The 22,150-nt window shown below is 47.0% G+C and overlaps 1 protein-coding gene across 4 annotated transcripts in view; it reads left to right on the forward strand.

The window, feature by feature from the left end:
* Positions 1 to 22,150, forward strand: part of LOC138579460 (glyceraldehyde-3-phosphate dehydrogenase-like) — a 1,247,463-nt gene that overhangs the window by 650,823 nt on the left and 574,490 nt on the right. For all 4 annotated transcript variants that reach the window (XM_069649792.1, XM_069649794.1, XM_069649793.1 and 1 more), the window contains 3 exons: positions 9,542 to 9,641; positions 10,191 to 10,297; positions 10,424 to 10,514. In XM_069649792.1, coding sequence (XP_069505893.1) covers positions 9,542 to 9,641; positions 10,191 to 10,297; positions 10,424 to 10,514 — 298 coding nt within the window. The remainder of the gene's footprint in view (positions 1 to 9,541; positions 9,642 to 10,190; positions 10,298 to 10,423; positions 10,515 to 22,150) is intronic.

Consider the following 22,150-nt stretch of genomic DNA (forward strand, 5'->3'; position numbering starts at 1 on the left):
GTAGGGCGCAAAGGGATACCGGGCACCGTTAAGGACATCGGTGCCGGTAAATCCTTTGCGCCCTACTACGAGGTCCCTTTTGTGGCCCCGTCCTTAACGCCTGCTTTTACCAGGCGTTATGGATGGGATCCGCAAAGGGACCAGAGCTAATAACGGTACCATAATTTACGGTACCGTTAATGGCACCCTCCCCATTCCCATTGAGCCCTATGGTGGCTCAAATGGGAATGGGGATTGACATTTTTAATGGGGATTTACCGTTGCCACAAAGGTCGGACTAGACCGGTAAGTCCCCATTGAACGAGGCCTGACATGCCACCGGTAATGGTGCTAGTCATGGCGCTAATAGTGCCATGACTAGCACCAACCTCGGAATGAGGGTGTTTATTATTATCTTAACCATATTTCCAACCTTCATAGTTTAATTTTCATAGGGAGTAAACACAATTCGAATGGATTGTGTCCTCCAACGTATTCCTCATCTTAGATATATTCGTCCAGCTTTAGCTGCTTCGGAAATTTTTTCTTGCCAGAGGGCGCTGTGCATCGATTTCGTCTAGTCGAAGTCCCTCCAAGGCCTCCGTCGAGGGTGACGTCATCGGGTATACAAGTAGCACACGCGGCGCCTGTTGGCCTCAGTTCTGTTTTTCCGCAGTACGTGTTGCTTCGAAGACTCGGCGCGCCTCGATAGTTCTGTGACGCAGTTATTGTGAAGAAGATATTAGAGATTTCCTCATGGTCGACCCAGACTACCCCGCGTTCGGGGTTCAAAAAATGTAAAACCTGCGGTGCCAAAATGTCGATCACAGGTCCGCACCGAGAATGTCTGTGGTGCCTCGGTGAAAACCACGACATGGAGGCCTGTACAAAGTGTCAGGCAATGATGGGCAGGTCTTGCGAGAGAGGGAGGGAAAACTAACAGTAGGTCGAAAACCCGACCGAAAAGCCTCAAGCATCGAGTCGAGATCCCATGAGGAGAAATCTCCTTGACGCGAAAGGCGAAAACATAGGTCTAGGTCCCGAAGTGGTTCCCACCACTCTTCGTCTTTGACGAAAAAGTCTAAAAGGGGACGGCACCGGTCCCCTTCCACCACGTCTTCGGACAAATCCCCCAAGAAAATGAAATGCCCCACAAAACATTCTTCCTCCAAAGAATACGAAGCATTTAGAAAAGGCTAAGCCTTGGTCCGTGCCTTCCTCGGAAGCCGGCCGAGAGCGTTACCGCTCCGACTCCGCTCCGTTCTCGAGCCCGGTGATCGAAGGAGGAAAGATCGGGAACCTTCCGGGACCCTGAATGATAAAGATCGCTCGAGTCGAGTCGTCCATTTGAGGTCATCGACGCCATCCGGAACCCGACACACCTCGAAGGACGAGCCTTCCAAGAGTGTTTTGACGCCCTCGAAGCCAGCTCCGTCGACGACTGCTATTTCGTCAACGTCATCGATGCCTTTGTCAATGTCGACCCCGAAGCCTTCGGTCCCAAAAGTTTCAAAGGCTCCAGTTCAGCCAGAAACTGATAAAATAGTAGCAAAGGAAAAAGCTGCAAAGACTACAAAACATTCAGCCTCCACTGTAACAGCTCCTCCAGCAAAAAAGTATAAACCTCTACCAAGGAAGGAATATTTAAATCCTTGACTTCAATTTTTGAAGAACAAGAAAGGTATGAGGAGGAGAATGTTCCTTTTGGCCTAGAGTATGGCACCCCTAATGTCCCAGAGTGTCTAATTTCTGAGGAAAGCAGAATGAGGGATTTAGTGGAAACCTTGCATAACGCAAGTGGAATTGACATATCACCTGAGACTGATTTTGGCAGACCAGAACCAGGGGAACATGCCAGTCCCTCATACAGAAAACTGATGACAAAGGTGGTGGATTATTTAGGATGGGCTAGACCACCAACTCAGGTCATCCAGGATGACTTGAGTGACATATTGGATCATGGCCCTACCGAAGATCTGATTTTACCCTTTCGTGTAGCCTTACAGAATAGGTTGGCCAAAAATTGGGAGACACCGGACTCCATTCCTCCTGTGAATAAGTCCCCCACTTCAAAAGCAGGAGCTCCACCCACGAGGCCCTGACACTGCAGGAGCAGCGGGCCTGCCCAGGAAAACATCGCGGAACAGCTGATGTATTCCAGTAAGCGCCGCCACATCACGCTACTTCTTGCCATCCAACGTTGATTTTCAACATTTGTTGCATAATTGCACCTAATTGCCCCTAGAAGCCCCACCAAGGACCCGGTGTGCTTTTACAGCCCTGGACCTGCCCCACACCCGAAAGAGCACGCTCTGTGCCCCGCATCAGCATTGAGGCACTCGAAGTACCGACACAAGGCACCCCTTCAAAGATGGCCGCCGCATTTATGCCTGATTCAATCTGTGCCTTACCAGGCACCCAGCAGTAGTCATGGCCTGGGTGATTGGCCACTGTGACTACTACCCCTGCCATTGGGCGCCGGCATGCGAAGCCAGCCCTCTCCCACCAAGGCCCTCGGGAACAGCTGTTCTCAGCCTGTTTTCTGCCGACCCTGCCGTCTGCCAGACCCCCTGGACCTCCAACACCCGCCTCATTCAGGTATCACTCTGGAAATACAACTATACTGCAGTGTAGAGGCCACGAATGATCAGCTTGCTTCCTCAACAAACTTACCTGATTGTCTGTAACTATCGCATCCCCCAGTAAATCGCCACTCGGCAACACCTTTGCCTAGCCTATTACGTCTGGGAAACTAGGCCACCCGCTTCTCTAGGGTGATACTAGCGCACTGCGACTAACTACGACACCTAATCCAGTCTAAAAGTCACACGCCTGTGCTTTATTTAAACTCTCCCTCATCATGTTCGACTACATTTTAGAATTGATGATTCTTAGCCCATATGCAATATTTCGAATCTAGATGATACTATAATTGCACTGTTCCCAACTGCCTTTGATATGATGATTTGCAGTCCAATTGCCTTTAGAATGGCTGATTCCTTATCAGGTCACGACATGCGGTCACTGCCCTTTGCCAGCCTCTACTTTCCCCTTATAGCCGTCTTAGGATCCGTACCCTTCATGCTACATACTCCCCCCGCCAGCACCCTTAAGCCACACTACATGTCCACCCTGCCCTCCACCATGCTCCACCGCTCTGACCTTCCCTCGAATCCTTACCTTAACGACCCACCCCTGTGGCTGAAACACTTTGCCACCAAACCTTCACCAAATCTTCCATGCACTGTACAATACAGGAACACCAGACTTAGATATAGACTGCCCCGACCACCTTGCACTCAGCGCAACCACACCACCCTCTCACAGCCCATCCCACCCACGCCCCCGAACCCATCGTCTGCCACCACACCTACCTCAACACTTAAGGGAGCCCTTATCAATGCCAGATCCCTCACAGCTCACACCCTTGACATCGCAGACCTAATCATTGTCCAAAACCTTGACTTCTTAGCCATTACTGAAACCTAGTTACATGATGCCTCTGGCCCACTCCTCGCACTATCCATACCTAAGGGTTACGCCATTATTAGAAATGATCGACAATCCAACTTGTCTAAAGGAGGAGGAGTCGCATTCATACACAGTGACAAGATCACTATGAGAACTATTGCCAATGCCCAATTCAGCTCTGCTGAATCCCTATCAGTGAAGCTATCCCTCTCACCTACTAACACAGCAACGCTCCACCTTATATACAGACCTCCAGGTCCACTTGGTTCTTTCACTGACAATGTTACATCTACCTTGTCTGCCAACACAAAGCCCAATTCTCAGGTACTATTATTAGGTGACCTTAATCTTGGCCTCTCCGATCCCAAGGACCACATGGCCACCGAAGCTGCCACTACCCTTACCAACCTAGGTTTCCAGCAGCGCATTCTTGATCCTACCCACAACAAGGGTAGAACGCTAGACTGGATAGCAGACTTTAATTGCAATACCATTGTCAGCTCCAACACTGCCTGCGCTTGGTCTGACCATCACGTCATTACCTTCCTCCTGCCAGCCACCAACCCTCAGCCCACACCTACGATAGCCCCGGCTATACCCACTACAAATAAAAAGGACATTACCAGGGAGAAACTGCTTCCCCTCATCCTCCCTATTCTGAACACCTGTGCCACGCTGCACAAGGATCCCACCGTTCTAGTAGATACTTTCAACAGCACTCTGCTCAAAGCCATTGAGACCATAGCCCAGCTAAAGATTTGCAAAGCCAAACAACAATCCCACCTGAACTCATGGTTCACCCCGCAGCTTAACGATCTACACAAAGAAAAGCGTAAGGCCGAAGCACTTTGGAAAAGTCATCCTAGTACGACTAATAAAGCCTCCCTCCTGATCACCTCACTTAATTACAAGGAAGCCATCCTTCAAGCCAAGAAAGAGACGTATAACCTACGCATATCCCAAGCAGAATCTAACACAAGAGAACTTTTCAAAATCCTCAAAGAATTAGAATCCCCATCACCTGCCCCCAACTCGTGCACTAAAGACAGCACTTGGTGCAACAATATACAAAATGCGCTTCTCAACAAAATAACCACTCTGCAACGTAAAATTAATGATAAACAAAACTCTCTCCACACGCCCCTCTCAAACAAAACCATGCCACCCAAAACTACCTCCCCAGACTCTCCCCTGCCTTTCAGCTTCATGCCGCTCACCACCCTGGAGGTTGAAAAAATCATCTGCAACTTAAAACCCTCCAACTGCCAAGGGGACGCCTGTCCAGCTCCCATCATTAAGGAATTGACGCACAACGTTGCGCCCTTCATTACAACCTTTATCAACTCTTCATTTCAATCGGGAGTAGTCCCTAACAACTTGAAGGATGCTTGGGTCATCCCTCTTCTAAAAAAAAACAACCCTGGATCCCGAGGTCCCAACCAACTATAGGCCCATCACGACGGTCCCATTTCGCCTGAAAATCCTAGACCGAGCAGCGTATTTACAGATACAGAACTACCTGGAAACTAACAATCTCCTAGGCACCAGACAATCTGGTTTCAGACCTAAGCACGTTACGGAGACAGCCCTCTTAGACCTCAAAACCCAAATTGAGGATCTCAAAGACAAAGGTAAACTAGCCCTGCTACTACTACTAGACTTATCCGCTGCCTTCGACTTGGTCACCACCAAATCCTTTGTCATCACCTAAAAACTGCAGCCCACTCTTCTGACAATGCCACTAACTGGATTAAATCATTCTTGGACAATAGACTTAAGAGGGTATTCTCCCCCACCTCCTCTGCTGACCCTGCGCCAGTCCCTTGCGGGGTCCCTCAAGGATCGTGCGTATCCCCTACCCTCTACAATGTCTTCACTAAACCCCTGTTTGATGTGCTTGATTACCTGGGTATCACCTACACCAATTATGCTGATGACACCCAGATACTCATCCCCATCACGGGTGACTACACGGTAGACTCGAAAGCCTTAAATTACATATACCATGTCATTCAAACCTGGATGGCACAACATGAGCTCTGTCTTAATGACGACAAGACAGAGCTCCTTATCCTAGGGACACAGCAAAGACTTAACAAGTTGAACCCTTTGTTCAACTCCTTCAATATCGACGGAAACTTCATAAAAGTTTCCAAAGATACTAAAACCCTTGGAATTTACCTTGATTCCACTCTTTCCCTTCACAGACAAACTAATGCAGTAGCAGCCGCCTCTGCCTACACATGTAAGCTGATCACAGCATGTCGCCTCTTTCTCTCTTCTCAGAACTGCACAACCCTTGCTAGGATTTTGGTCATGTCCAAACTTGACTACTGCAATGCACTGTACCAAGGCACCAACCAATGTAACCTTGACAAACTCCAGATTACACAAAATAACGCCATCAGAGCAGCCCTCAATATCCCTAGATCAGTCCACATCTCTGAAACTAGTAAGAACCTTCACTGGCTGTCAGTCTCCCAAAGGATTTCACTCAAATCTCTTGCCTTGACTTACAAATGCATGAATAACCAGACCCCTAGCTATCTATCCTCCCGGTTTACTCAGTATATCCCCCCTCGCTCACTAAAGTCCGCCTCTAGCCTGAGCCTACTGATCCCAAGATTCAAGCTCCAAACAGCCGGTGGGGCCAGCTTCCCAGTTCTGGCAGCCAAACTGTGGAACTCAGTGCCTCTCCCTATCAGAAACTTGCCTTCCCTGAACTCTTTCAAACACAAAGCCAAACTGTGGCTAGTCTCCTCTGAAGACCAACTGTCACTCTGTTAAGCATGACTACGTATGTATCCGCTCTCTAATCTGCAATGTGATATTACTCTAATGTTCAATTTCTATGTTCTTTGCAATGTCATATTGTTATGTAACCACTGTCTTAAGATACGCGCCTGGTAGCCTCCGGGCCTAGTTTGCGCTATACAAATAAAATAAATACAAATACAAAATACCGCCATTCCAGTAGCGACCCTGGCTATCTGTCCAAACACCTTACTTCTGAGAGTCTGGTGGTCCAGGCAGCCACAGCTTCTAATAAGCTGGCGTACCCTTCCATCCTTCCGGATAGGGACGACAGGCGTGTGGATAGTTGGGCATGCAAGGTATTTTCAGCTGGGAGTATGGCATTAAAGTCGGCCAACTCCACATGTGCCTTGGCAACATTTCCGTACACTCTGTGGGAGTGCATTGCAATGGCGGTGGAGCACATACCAGAAGGGGAAGAAAGGGAAGGATTCCTAGCCATCGTTAGAGATGGAAAGGAAGCCATGCTGGAATCCCTTAAGTCTGGATTGGACACTGCAGATAGCGTGAGCAGGTCCATGGCCTCTAGCACAGTCATACACAGATTTGCGTGGTTGCGAAAGTTGGGTTTCGCACCAGACGTGCAAAACCGTCTTTTGAACATGCCTTTGGACGGGTCTCACCTTTTCGGAAACAACGCTGACAAGAGCCTTGAGATGTTGCAGACCTCAAAAGCAGCAGCCAAATCTTTAGGAGCTGCTATTAGGCAACCTCAGCCTTTTTCAAGCATCAGGACAATCTTGGAGGGGACGATCCTATCGTTATTACTCCTCACATGGAAAGGCGAGAGGAATGGCCAGTCAAAGAGGCCAGAGAAAAACCACTTGTGGTGGACGAGGTAAACTTGCTAAGCCAGCCCCAGCTGCAGCCTCTTTGCCATCAGCAGCTGCAACAACCGCCACAAAACCACTTTGAGGACTTGCATCACAGGATACCTGTAGGAGACAGGCTGTCACAGCATCTGCAAGAATGGAAAGCCATTACTTCAGATGTTTGGGCTCTAGAAATAATAGCGCATGGTTACTGCCTTCCTGCAGGCAGAGTACTGTGTCCCACGAGTGGGAACTGGCTCAGGAAGTCCTTCAGGAGATCTTCACCCTTTGGGGAACCCCTCAAGTAGACTTGTTTGCGACTGGAATCAACCGGAAGTGCGAAAGGTATTGCTCAAGGGAATTCCCCCGAGAGGAGCCCTAGGGGACCCGTTCGTGGTGGAGTGGAACTTCCCACTGATATACGCGTTCCCTCCGATCCCCGTCATTCCTCAAGTCATCAGGAGGCAAAGAAAGTTCAAAAACCACATGATCCCTGATTGGGCCAGTAGAACGTGGTACCCGGACCTTCTAGATATGTACATCTGCCCTCTGTTACATCTTCTTCAGAGAGAGGACCTTCTCTCACAAAAGGAGGGCTACGTTCTCCATCCAGAGGTCAGGACTCTCAACCTTCATGCTTGGTATCTGAAAGGCTGAGATACAAGGATTGGGACCCTTCTGGATGATGTCATGGAGGTGTTGCTTTCGGCGAGAAGGCCAGCAACAAAATCTTTGTACTGTTGCCGCTGGAAGAAGTTTTGCAACTGGTGCAGGGAAAAATAATGTTGAACCTTTTCTGTGTCCTATTCCAGAAGTATTATCCTTCCTCTTATCATTGGCACATAGAGGTCTCAATGTTGGGACCATTAAAGGTTATCTTGCAGCGCTTTCCAGCTTCAAGCACTCTTCAGAAGAATGTTCCTATTTTAAAATTCCTTTGAAAGGGACTCACCAATGTGTTTGCTCCGTCTTCTTTCTAAGTCCCAGTTTGGGACCTTAATCTGGTTCTAAAGCTTTTGATGTGTGCCCCTTTTGAACCGTTGCATACATGCCATTTAAGATTACTAACGTTGGAAACCGTTTTCTTGGTTGCTTTAACATCTGCACGAAGAGTGAGCGAGTTGCAGGCACTGTCTTCTGGGCCACCCTATACTGTGTTCCACAAGAGTTGTATTGAGGGTTAAACCCTCGTTCTTACATTAAATTGTGTCTGATTTCCATTTAAATCAGAATATCATTCTGCCCGTGTTCTATCCTCCACCTCATCCCAGCAAGGAGGAGGAAATATTGCACAGGCTGGACCCGAGAAGAGCTCTAAGCTTTTACATTTCTAGACTCTCCAAGCTTAGTGTGGATAATCAACTTTTCATTGGCTACACCGGAAGGAAGTTGGGTCAATCGGTGTCAAAACAAACCCTATCACGTTGGATTGTGCTTTGCATTTCAAAATGCTACAGATTGGCAGGCAAAGATCCGCCAGAAGGCTTGAGGGCCTATTCAGCCAGAGGTATAGCCTCTTCGACAGCCCTTCAAAGAGGTGTTCCCATAAAATCTATTTGTGAAGCAGCGACTTGGTCTTCACTGCACACTTTTTCTAAATTCTATAATCTGGGTGCTTCCCACTCTAAAGAGCTTGCTTTTGGTAAAGCAATGCTGTATTCAGCTATATATTATTAAAAATCTAGTCCTTCCTCCAAATAACTTTTACACTGCTTTGGGAGTCTATCTAAAATGAGGAATACGTTGGAGGACACAATCCATTTGAAGAACAAGTTACTTACCAACTGGTAACGTTCTTTCGACTGGATGTTCCTCCAACGTATTCCTCATCGCCCTCCCATCCTACCCCTTTGTAGATTTTCCGTTGTTATTACCACTTCAACTCTCGCAAGGCTTACACCTGGCTACCTACACTATCTATACAGCAGAGCAAGAGGGGAAAAACAGAACTGAGGCCAACGGGCTCCGTGCGTGCTACTTGTATACCCGATGACCTCACCCTCGACGGAGGCCTTCGCGAGACTTTGACTCAATGCACGGCACCCTCTGCCGAGAAAAAATTTCCTAAGCAGCTAAAGCTGGACGAATATATCTAAGATGAGGAATGCGTTGGAGTAACATCCAGTCGAAAGAACCTTACCAGTTGGTAAGTAACTTGTTCGTTCCTGTTAAAGATTTCTTTTTCAGCCAATGTATGTATTGTTATCACATTATTTGATGGTATTTAAAAATTGAGTTTTCTATCTATCAGAAATCCTATAGGTGCATACATTCAGTGTTTATTAATTCAGCAAAAATACACAAGATTGGGCAGTAGGTTTACAAGTAAGTAACTTCTCAATTTGTAGAAATTTTGAAGAGATGTACAATTCTTTATGTTCACTGTAGCAACTCTTTGCTGAGATGGCCCCTCTGACTTATTTGTGTCCTTCTTTACCACTCTGATTTCCCTGTTTTTCCTTCAGATTTGGGCGTATTGGCCGCCTTGTTACTCGTGTTGCCTTTGACTCAGGAAAAGTGAAGATTGTAGCAATCAACGATCCCTTCATTGACCTGGATTACATGGCAAGTGCCCAGTGGGGAAAGAGCAGAGTATGGGTAATCGGGCATAGATAATTGGAGGATGGTTTGTGTTACTGAAACAAGCCACCTTCATCTACCAACACATGACCTCCTGGGGAAATCCTGGGGAATTTCCCAAGTCCAGGAACCTTAGTGATTTACATGTATTATTAGTGTGCAACATGAACAATTGCCTGTGTTGTAACGTCCTTTTGACAAAAAACAATTACAAGCCAGAGGACTGGAAATGCCATTCATATTGTTTAATAAATACAAATACAAACTATTACTGGACTGACTGCTACTAGCGGTTGACATTTCTAAGACATTAAAAAATTGAGGATGTTTGCTTCTAAAATAGTCACATCATTAGTAGAATTACATTTGATAGGATTTGTGGTCCAAACTTGCTCCATCACACATTTTCTTAGCTATAGTATACAGAATTTGTTTAAAAGGTTGAAATGTGGTGTATGGACTACCTTCTTTAGAACTTTGACTATTCGAAAAAATCAGCAGTAATGAGACTTCTTTGTACCCCTTACCTGGCAGGTTTACATGTTCAAGTATGACTCCACACATAAACGTTTTCAGGGAACTGTCAAATCCGAGAACGGCAAACTGTTCATCAATGGGAATCCCATCAGCGTCTTCCAAGAGTAAGTGAGAACCACAGATGTTGGAGTTGTGGGACCTTAAGTAGAGTGGTGCACCCATGAGTCATTCTAATTTAGTTGTAGTTCTCAAAGTTAACTGTTATTCCTCCCCACCTTCTTACCTCACAGGCGGGACCCCACTAAAATCCCTTGGGGAGAAGCTGGTGTGAATTATGTGGTGGAATCTACTGGGGCCTTCACAACCGTTGAAAAAGCTTCTGTAAGTTCAGTTATACCATTCCATTTTAATAGATATTGTAACTTTGTTACTAAAATGACATCCCACGCCCATGTAGCGGCTTACTGCAGCCTTGACTGGCTTATTGCAGCAATTTGCTACTCCTATGTCTTATACAATTTGCCTCATACTTATGAGAAGTCACCTCTAGGTAGGTGACACATTGAGCATGTTGCACAGCAGCATTGGACATACAAAACAATTATTCCACCTGCCTGTCATTTTCTATACAAGGATGGGATAGGATCACCACACAGCAGCTACACCTTGTGTGCTTAACTTATTTTTCCTTTTGTTTGACGTACTGCATCTGTAGTCAGACACTGATCATCATACTGCAGGGCTCTTTCACAGTTCCTCCTACATTACTTATGCTTAGTGGCTGGGGCCCACCCACTGATGGGTACTTTGTGCCTCCTGTGACATACCTTCCTCCTGTGCACTGCCCACTCATCTTTGATGGTGGGAGGAATGATATCCGTCACCTTCCACTACCAACTGACCTGAGGACATTCATCACTCAGAGGTAAAAAAAGTTGTGGAAATTGCATTTGGGATTATTTTATGGATGAAAGAGTGTGTGGGAAAGGTGGGGGAATGGAAACAAAGTTCAGTTGGAGACAATTTTATTAGGTGAAAACGGCCGTGTGGGTGCCACAAGTTTGCGGTCAATTTTACTGTTCTATATTCTGTGCTGTGGACATGGACATGTGTCAGCGGACATCATCAGGACTTGGAGGGGTTCTGTGTATTGGTAGATTTAAACATACTTTATGCAAGAACCGAGTGTGAGTAATATGTTTGTGTTTGGAATCAAAATATATTTGTTGTTGCTGAAGTGTGTAAAGTGGTTACACAATAGCTAAAGTGAATAGTTGTGTGCGTAGTGAGGTTATAACATGGTTGAAGAGTGTAGTTGTGATAGTGGTTAATGTGTATGTTTTTGGGGACATGGTTGTGTAGTTGTGGCAATGGCTAGCATGGTTGTATAGTTGTATAGTTGTGGCGGACAATAGTAAAAGCAAAGGGGATAATTCATGTTTTTGAAGGTGTAATGTGCATATTTATGATATGGTTTAATCCTGCCATGCACCCAAAAATGTGGACACTGGCTTTTGCCACAGTAATATGTTCTAGTAATTATAGCTACTCTAGGGTGAGTATACAGTCTTGTAATTTTTTTTTTTTTTTTAAAGTGTGTTTTTTTTTAGTTTACATTTAAACTTTTATCACACTTTCCGTTTCATTTCAATTCATTTCTTTTCCTTTTATTTCGTCGTGACTATCTTTAATTCCATCGCCTCCTAAGGTATATGTTTGTTTATTCACTTGATGTGTCCAGATGTTTGCGTGTTTTCCTCGGCTAGTTCGTCGTCTTTTTCTTTGAGGATTTTATCCAAAAAGTTTACACCCGCACATGAGAATCTGGGATTGTGTCCTTGAATAAAGTAGTCCCATCGTTCCTCGTCGTTGCATTGGGTTATTTTTGACATATACCTTGATAGTAATCGCTTTCTGTCCTTTGAAACGGCAGTGCAGTTCATCATGAGATGTATCGGTGTCTCTAGTTGCCGTTCTTTTTGAAAGAATCTACAGCGCCCTTCATTAATGCCTCTTCCTCCAGTTCTGTTTTTATATTCGTTAGTTGGGTAAACTCCCAAACGGATTTTTAGTAGTGTTGCTCTATGTGTGTATGATGGAAATTTTACTAGATACTCTGGAAGCACGTTTCTTTTTCTATGTTCGACGGCCATGTTTTTTATGTTCGTTAGCTTCATTTTAGCCTCTCTTGTTGCAATCCAGTCCTGTCTCATGAGTTTTTCTTTTACTTTGTTGGGGTTTGAGACCAGTTCTTCTTTAGATGAGTCCATTTTTGTTAGAGCCTGCGACCATTCTTTTCCAATGGTTGAGGTAAGATGAACTTTTATCTAATCCTTTGGTTGCCAGTAGTTTATAGCTCTCAGCCGGACTGGTTTCACAGATTTTTCTCAACAGGCATAATGATTTCCATTTCATTATGGCTTCAAGTGACTCGAGCCCCAGTTCCGCTCTTATTGCCACTATCGGAGTGCACCTTGGAAGCTTCAATACTGGTTTCCAAAATCCACTTTCCAGTTTCGACCATATTTTATATGATAGATTCAAACCAGCTTCACTCCCATATGCTAAGGAGGGCAGGACTTTTTGAACATAGAACATTCTTACCGGTGCCAATGAAAATTTTCCATATTTACCATCTAGGACCCTTCCTTGTGCGCTTAGATTTCTGACTTTTACAAGCAGAGTTTCTTCCCAGCTCTTTTACACTGTAGAGGCGTTGAGTCTGACACCTAAGTATTTTATCGTCTGTATTTGTTCAAGAGGTTCTCCTGCTATATGCCAGTTAAATTTTTTCATTATGGCGTTGTTCTTGCCATTTATAGTCAGAATCTTTGATTTTCCCACGTTGATCGTCAGGTCATTTTTTTGCATGTAGGTTTGTAGGTTATTTATGAGTCGTTGCAGCCCGATTCTGGTTTCATCTAATATTACTATGTCGTCTGCATAGCATATTATCGCCACTTCCTGGTTGTTTATTTTCGGACTGAAATGTCTTGTACATGATGTTATTTCTGGAATGTCGGCTATAAACAGTTTGAACAATGTTGCTGCAAGCGGACATCCTTGCTTCACACCCTTGTTGATTCTGATGTTGGCCGTCAAATCCCCTCGGTCGTTCACTCTGATTTGGGTGGTCGTATTTTGATGTAACGCCCTTATTGGGTTCAGTAATTCCGCTGGACACGACCAGGATTTTAACTTTTCCCATAGCTTTCTTCTGTTTACAGTATCAAATGCTTGGCTTAGATCAATGAAAGCCAAATGTAGTTCTTTTTTTAACTCTATTGCGTTGGTTTTTAGCATTGATATGATAAATAGGTTTAGATCAGTTCCTGTTCGCTTTGTGAACCCTGTTTGGCGCGGGTCGATGATGTTATTTGTCTCTGCCCATTTTGTCAGGTTTTTCTGTAAATCTGCTGCAAAAAGCTTTCCTGTTGTTGCTAGTCTTGTAATATGGTGGAAAGATATTGAAGTGTATATAGCATTTATAATCCTACCAGAATTGTGCATACTGCAAGTGGCTACAATGGTGTATCCTCATGATTTTGGCTGCAGTAATATCTTGATAGACATTGATAGTGGGGATGAATGCTAACTTGAATATTGTAAAATGGCTGTAAAGCAAAATTGTAGACACTGATTTTCGTGGTTGCGGAAGTCAGGCTTTGCACCGGACGTGCAAGCTTGTCTTCACAACGTACCATTTGACGGGTCTCACCTTTTTGGCAGCAAGGCTGACGAGAGCCTTGAGAGGTTGCAGACCTCAAAGGCGGCTGCCAAATCTTTAGGGGCCGCTGTTAGGCAACCTCAGCCTTTTCATCCAGCAGGACAGCCATGGAGGGGGCGATCCTTTCATTACTATTCCTCATTTGGAAAAGCGAAAGGAATGGCCGTCAAAGAGGCCAGCGAAAGTCCTTGAGGTGGACGAGGAAAAGGTGCCAATCCAGCTCCAGCTACCTTGCTATCAGCAGCTGCAGCAACCTCTTCAAAAAAACTTTGAGAGCTTGCGTCACAAGTCACAAGTGGGGGGCAGACTATCTCAGCATCTCTAAAATTTCGAGCCATTACTTCAGATGCTTGGGCTCTGGAGACAATAGCCCAAGGTTACTGCCTCTTGTCATAACGCAGCCTCACACAAATCCACCAGGGAAAAACTCTGAGGATTCCAGATCCGCTCCTTGTGCAGGAAATATTAACCCTGATAGAGAAAGGTGCTATAGGACCAGTACCTGTAGCGGAGAGGAACGAGGGTTGGTATACCCTTTATTTTTCGATCCCCAAAAAATACGGAGGAATGATACCCATCTTGGATTTGAGATACTTGAACAAGTTCCTCAGAAAGGACAAATTCAAGATGGTCACACTTTCTCAGATCCTTCAGGCCCCCCTGTTACAGGATTGGTTGGTGTAATTGGATCTTCGAGATGCTTATTTTCATGTACTAATCTATCTCAAGCACAGAAAATACCTGAGGTTCGCTGTTGGCAGCTCGCAATAACAGTTTTGAGTCACCAAACTCATGATGGTGGTGGCAGCGCATCTCAGGAGAGGGGGACATTCATATCTACCCCTACCTGGACGATTGGCTGATCATTGCACATTCTCCCGAACAAGCCCTGGATCATCTGTCACCTGCCACTCACTTCACAGACTGGGCTTCTCCCTCAATTTCAAGAAGTCACAAATGACACCTTCTCAACCGCTTTAGTACATCGGAGCTGTGCTAGACACATCCTTGGGAAAGAGCTCCCCACCCAAGGTGAGGGCTCAAGACATTCTTCAGATGGTTACCAAATTTCAGAGTGCCCAGAATCTTTCGGCCTTTGATTTCTTGAGGTTGCTCGGCCTCATGGCATCCTGCAGTTTTCTGGTGCCAGAGGCCCGCCTGAGGATGAGATACCTTCCATGGGCTCTAAGAACTCAATGGTCCCAATTCTCAGGAAATATGTCGAACCGACTTCAGATTCCATACAGGGTTTCACAGGATCTTCTATGGTGGGACTGCGAGGACTATATTCTGAAGGGAGAACCCTTTTAACACCATGGCCGGAGATTTCAGTAGTGACGGACGCCTCACTCAGGGGGTGGGGAGCCCATGCCCAACAGTCTGACGGTCAGCGGTCGTTGGTCTCCATCGGAGTTCAAACTACACATCAACCTTTTGGAGCTGAGGGCAATCAGACTAGCGCTGATAATGACGGACAACACAGTGGCCATGCATTATCTCAACAAGAGGGGAGGTGTAGGGTCAGTACCACTGTGCAGAGAGGCAATGCAGCTCTGTACTGGGCAATTTAAGAAGGAATCTCCATATCGGCCTGTCACTTGGCCGGAGAGAAGAACACTACGGCAGACACTCTGAGCAGGCAGAGAACAGCATCCCACGAGTGGGAACTAGCTCAGGAAGTCCTTCAAGAGATCTTTGCCCTTTGGGGAACCCCTCAAGTAGATCTGTTTGCAACCGGAACCAACCGGAAGTGCGAAAGGTACTGCTCAAGGGAATTTCCTCCGAGAGTAGCTCTAGAAGACGCGTTCGTGGTGGATTGGGATTTCCCACTGCTATACGCGTTTCCACCGATCCCTGTCATTCCTCAAGTAATCAGGAGGTTGAGATGGTTCGGAAGCCCCAGATTGTGCCAGGAAGATGTGGTACCCGGACCGTCTGAATATGTCACTCTGTCCTCCGATACGTCTTCCACAAAGAGAGAATCTTCTCTCGCAAAGGGAGGGACAGATTCTCCATCCAGAGGTCAACTGTCTCAACCATCACGCGTGGTTTCTGAAAGGTTGAGATACAAGGAGTGGGACCTCCCGCATGATGTGATGGAGGTGTTGCTGTCGGCAAGAAGGCCAGCAACAAAATCTCTGTACTGTTGCCGCTGGAATACATTTTGCGACTGGTGCAGGGAAAACAATGTTGATCTTTTTCTATGTTGAACTCCGGATGTGCTTTCTTTTCTCTTATCATTAGCACACAACACAAAGATTGGGACCATTAAAGGTTACCTGGCAGCGCTTTCCAAATTCAAACGCTCTTCGGAGGAATGCTCCTACTTCAAAATTCCTTTGATAGTTCAATTTCTACTTTCTAAAAGGGCTCACAAACGTGTTCCCGACTTCTACTTTTCAGGTTCCAGTTTGGGACCTTAACCTTGTTCTGAAATTTCTAATGTGTGCCCCATTTGAACCTTTGCACACATGTCCATTGAGGTTATTAACCTTTAAAACCATATTGTTGGTTTCACTAACATCTGCACGTAGAGTGAGCGAGTTACAGGCACTCTCTTCCAGGCCACCCTATACCGTATTCCACGAGGACAGGGTTGTGTTGAGGGTAAAACCCTGCTTCCTACCTAAAATTGTATTGGATTTCCATTTAAGACAACAAATTGTTCTGCCGGCTTTTCATCCGACGCCACATCCCTGTAAAGAGGAGGAGATGCTCCATAGATTGGACTCTAGAAGACCTCTAAGCTTTTATATGTCTAGGTTGTCCAAATAGAGAGTGGACGATCAGCTCTTTATTGGATACACTGGACGAAAAAATTAGGACAGGCTGTTACTAAACAGGCCTCATCAAGGTGGATCATCCTTGGTATTTCAGAATGTACAGGTTTGCGGGCTCATTCTACCACAGCCCTGCAAAGGGGAGTACCCATTCGGTCCATTTGTGATGCTGCAACATGGTCATCGTTGCATACGTTCACCAAGTATTATTGCTTGGATTCTTCCCGCGCTCATGACATTGCTTTTGGTAAGGTGGCGCTTTATTCTGTCTTATAAGATATTAACAATTCTAAATTCTCCACTCTCTTCCAATCCTACATACTGCTTTGGGAGTCGATCAAATATGACGAATACGTTGGAGGACACAATCCATTCGAAGAACAAGTTACTTAACAACTGGTAAAGTTCTTTCTACTGGATGTTCCTCCAACGTATTATTCATCGCCCTCCCATCCTACACCTCTGTAGAATTTCCCATGCTGTTACAGCTTTCGTTCTTGCAAAGCTGACTACTGCCTGCCTGTGCTAACATCGAACACGAAAAGGTGGGGAAAAACAGAACTGAGGCCAAAAGGTGCCGTACATTCTACTTATACCACCCAATGACATCACACTTGACCGAGACCTTCGAGGGACATCGACTCGACACCATTGATGTAGGATGCCCTCTGCCGAATGTTTTCCGAAGCAGCTGAGGCTGGACATGACGATCAAAGATGAGTAATACGTTGGAGGAACATCCAGTCGAAAGAACATTACCAGTTGGTAAGTAAATTGTTCTTTGGAGACAGTAAAATAAAACACAGATCAACAACAGGTGGGGAGAGATGGATATAGAAAATCAAGACTAGAGGAGGGCAGGCCAATAACATAAGAGACAGTGCAAGAAAGATAATCAAAAGGAGTAGCAACTATAAGTGAGAAAATTTAAAAACAGACATAGCCAGAGTAATGACATGAGAGAGGAAGAGGAGTGATATCAACCGATACAGCGAGATATAAGAGGGAGAAAGCAACAAAAGAATGTAGAGATGGGAGAGGCATTTTGACAGAGAAACAAACCGCAAAATGTGGCATTGCAACACTTAAGGGTGAGAGGCAGAGTATCAGAAAGTGATAGACAGGGGAAACAAAGTAGCAAAGGGAAGGAGAGATGGAGAAAAAACATGGAGTGGCTGTCAAGCAGTTAGTGCCAGGCATCAACAGTAGGCTCGAGAAGCAGAGAAGTGATGCTGGTAGAGTGAGGGACTTGATTTATGAATCACCCGATGTAACTAGCTGACATCTGTTGTAACTCTTAATAGAGTTTGTGCCCAAGTATCATGAAGCTGGGTAGTATGCATCTACAAGGTTCTTTTGTGGGGAAAATGTTTTCCGCAGTTGCAATACATTATTTAGAACCACTTTGAAATACAGCTGTTTTTGTCACTTACGTTTTCGAAGTTTGATTTTTTTCGCACAAATTGAATATTTGTCAGACACTTTTTATTCTCTTGTGAAGGAGGAAATTCTAAAAATCCTATCTGGAGCATTGAGCGGACGTGTATGCAGAAACCGGTGATTTCACCATTCACGGGTAACCCTGGCACACACTTTAATCGTCCGATGGCCACTAATAATGGTTTTGAATACAACCTAATAAAAAGAAGTTGAATTGGCATAATAAGAACTATGTGAACAGACAAGACAGGAAAGGTTATAATTATTACTATAAAGACCAATGTCATTGCCAAAACCAACAGGGCAATACTGAAGCAAGTCAATTATAAACCTTATTGCCAGATTGAGGAAGGGGCAATAGTTGAAAAGACTTCAACAAACATTGGGCCTCATTACAAGTACTCCGGTCCATAATTAACACTGCTGGTAAAACCATACCGGCACCGTTTTCATGTCCGTCCAATCATGACCCGCGGCCCCGGTAATAGCACCACCCTCAACCGCCACCGCGGAAATAGGGGTCCCGTTAAATCCGTCTGCACGGAAACCCCTCCGTTACCGTCAACACGAAACACCGTGAGCATCACAACTAGCGCAGACACGGAAATACCGGCAAAAAAATGGCGTAAATACCATGATCACGGTAGCGGAACCGCCGCCACCGCGAACATGGCGTTATACATTGCCTGCTGAACTGAATCAGGGCACAGGTGCACCAAATCAGCCCAGCTGGACCTAGCAGGCCGCTGGGAGCCTACAAAAGGGCCACACCCAACACAACACAGAACCATGCAGGCAGCAGGTCTAGTAGCACTGGGACTGGGCCTACTCAACCAACAGGCAGCACTGCACATGGTGGCAGTAATGGCGCAGAGGAGGAGGCGTAGGCGGAGGAGGCGCAGGCGGCAACCAGCCAACCCTGCAGCTATGGCAAACCCCATTGCCCAGCCAGCCCGACCCCGCCGCCAGCCAGCAATACCACGCATCAGGGCCTCACCCTGGATCCTCACCCCAGGACAGATCCACACACTATACCGTCTGGACCGTGCAACAATCCTGCACATCACCGCCATGATTGAGGACAACATCAGCAGCCTAATTGACACCCCCACCGCCACCCCCCCCCTCTTGAAGGTTGTCTCAGTACTGCATTTCCTTGGCACTGGCACCTATCAACACACGGTTGGTGAGCTGCACGGCATATCACAACACTGTTTCTCCAAAATCCTGGTACAGGTACTGGATGCCCTGTTGTGCCATGTGTCGGAACACAGAGCCCTACCCCGCACCCTCCCCGAGGTCATTGCCACCAAGTTGGCCTTCCATGCCATAGCAGGCATGCCAAATTGCATAGGCGCAGTTGACTGCACCCACGTTGAGCTGACAGTACCACGTGCAATTGAGGCGGTGTTCCGCAATAGGAAACAGTATCACTCTTTGAATGTCCAGATGGTTTCTGATGCCATGCAACTGATTACACACTGCTGCGCACGTTTCCCAGGCTCATCACATGACTCCATGATACCGCGGAATTCCACGTTGCCACGGTACATGGAACGCTATGCCGGACAAAGCACATGGCTATTGGGTGAGTACAGCTGACGATGCTACAACCCTGTCGAAGTGGTGTGTGTGTGTGTCCAGGCCAATGAGCATTGTGAGTGTGCCGCTGTGACCGCACATGCATCACCACCCTTCCATCTACCAAATACACAGCGGATGTCAAACATCATGAAGGAAGACATGACAGGGCACCACAATGTGCCCGTGCACACGCTGGCACAGCCAATCCCGTCACTGTCCCATGAACCTTGTGCCACTGCAGACACCCACCCTCAATTGAAACACTGCCTCAAAAGGCACGAGAGGTGTGTAAATGAGACGACGTGTATTTACTACTTCCGTACAGTGGAGTCACTCTGCCATGTGTGGACAGCACTGCACCGTGACATGCACACAATCAAATGTCACCCGCAGGGCACAGTAAACATGCAAGTTAATGTGTAGGCCCATATCCAGTTAGCGACATACATCGTGATGCCCAAAACATACTTCCATACACTGCATGGTACATATGCTTGAATGAATGATGATACAAGAATGCACAGCAGCAGATGAGGACATGATGCCACAAACACTGACATATTCCCCCATCTACATCCCATGTAGGTGATGCGGGATATGCACTCACGCCATGGATGATGACACCTGTATGGGAGACCAAGGAACAGGCATGAAGAGGCATACAATAGGGCACATATCCGCACACGGGGAATGATTGAGAGGACATTTGGACTGCTGAAGGCCCGTTTCCGCTGTCTGAGCAGATCTGACGGATCACTGCTGTACAGCCCAGTGAAGACGGGTAAAATCACGCTCGTATGTGCCATGCTGCACAATATATGCCTGCGCAGGAACATCCCAAAGCCACCAGACGCAGATGAGGAGGATGGGTATGGGGATGGTGATGGAGATGGGGATGGGATGGCACCGCCTCCCCCTGGGGGTCCACATGATGGCCAGAGAGCACGGGATGCCCTGATTCGCATTTACTTTTGAGTCACAGCACATTCACAGAAATGCACGAACATGGTGACGACAATGAATTAATAGTTGCACTGCAAAATAAATGATCAATGTCCACACATGTATGTCTTGATTCGAAATGATGATGTATTGATGTAATAACAGGGAATGAGGTGCATTGGTTAGGGAAGCTGTACACCCGGGGCCACCCACCACCCAAACGTGCCCACCCCCACCCAGACCCCATTGTTCAAACCCCCAAAACTACCTACCCCACCACCCAAACGTGCCCACCCAGGCCCCATTGTTCAAACCCCCAAAACTACCTACCCCACCACCCAAACGTGCCCACCCCTCTCACACCCTTGTAGTCCACATTTGTCCTGCACTGCCCCACACACAGGCCATCACTTCCGTGTGCGCTTCTGTGCCTGTGCAACCTTGCCCGAGGGACCCGTTAAACTACTCGAGCGCCTCCTTGGACTGGCAGTAGTGGAGCTGGATGGTGTGGTTGTGTTTGATTGCGCAGAATCTGAGATTGAGGGCATCCGTGCCAGATTTGCCTGTTGGCCAACCAACATGGCCTCTACAAGCCTGGAGGTGTGGTCGTTGCCCTCCCGCACATGGCGTGTAAGGGTTACTATAGTGCTCGCAAAGCGTCCGATGGACCTCGACAGGCGACGCACTGAGGCGCTGTAGCTCTCCCTCTGCAGCCTGGATTCCTCTAGCTGCCTCTCCACCAGCTGGGTGAGGGTACCCTGCTGGTCCTCCATCCGCTGCAGCATGCGGGCATTCAGTTCGGCCATGGATGGGGTGGGCGACCTCATGGGACTCCCCAGTGATGTGGGGCTGAACTCCAGCTCATGGAAGGAGCCCAGGTCTTCCAATGAGGGCATCTCCACCTGTGGCCCCGTTTTCGAGTGCTCTTGCGGGGCACTGTTATCACTGCAGGCCGCCCCCTCTGCAGTGCTGCTGCCTTCGGTGTTGTGTTGGGTGGCCATGATAGGTTCCCGTGGCACCGGTCTAGACTCAGGCAGTGTGGAGACGGTGGGGATGTCGGTGGTGGTGGTGGGCGGCACATCTGTAGTGGCTGGTAATGTGGCCAGAGGTGCAGAACTGCCGGCAGCATCCTCCTGTGTGGTGGCGGTGGCTTGTGTACTTGCCGGTGCAGATTGGCTGGCCTGTTGTGCTGTATCACTGTCACTTGAAACGGCTGTGGGGACACAAAGGGCATGCAATTAGTGTTGTTGTGGTGGCAGATGGGTGCATCACATGTGTCATTAAGATTGTACATTGAATAGTGTTAGTCACATGCATCTGATTGCTGGTGTATGCATTCTGTGATATTGGTTGCCATACGGATCATGATGGGTCCTTTGGCCCACACATGCACTGCCTGGGGGGGGGGGGTTGTTAATGGGTCCTTTGGCCCACACATGCACTGCCTGGGGGCGGGGGGGTTGTTAATGGGTCCTTTGGCCCACACATGCACTGCCTGGGGGGGGGGAGAGGGTTGTTAATGGGTCCTTTGGCCCAGTACTCAC

Source organism: Ambystoma mexicanum, chromosome 3p (genome assembly GCF_040938575.1).
Source record: "Ambystoma mexicanum isolate Mex_15411 chromosome 3p, UKY_AmexF1_1, whole genome shotgun sequence".
Lineage (NCBI taxonomy): Eukaryota > Metazoa > Chordata > Amphibia > Caudata > Ambystomatidae > Ambystoma > Ambystoma mexicanum.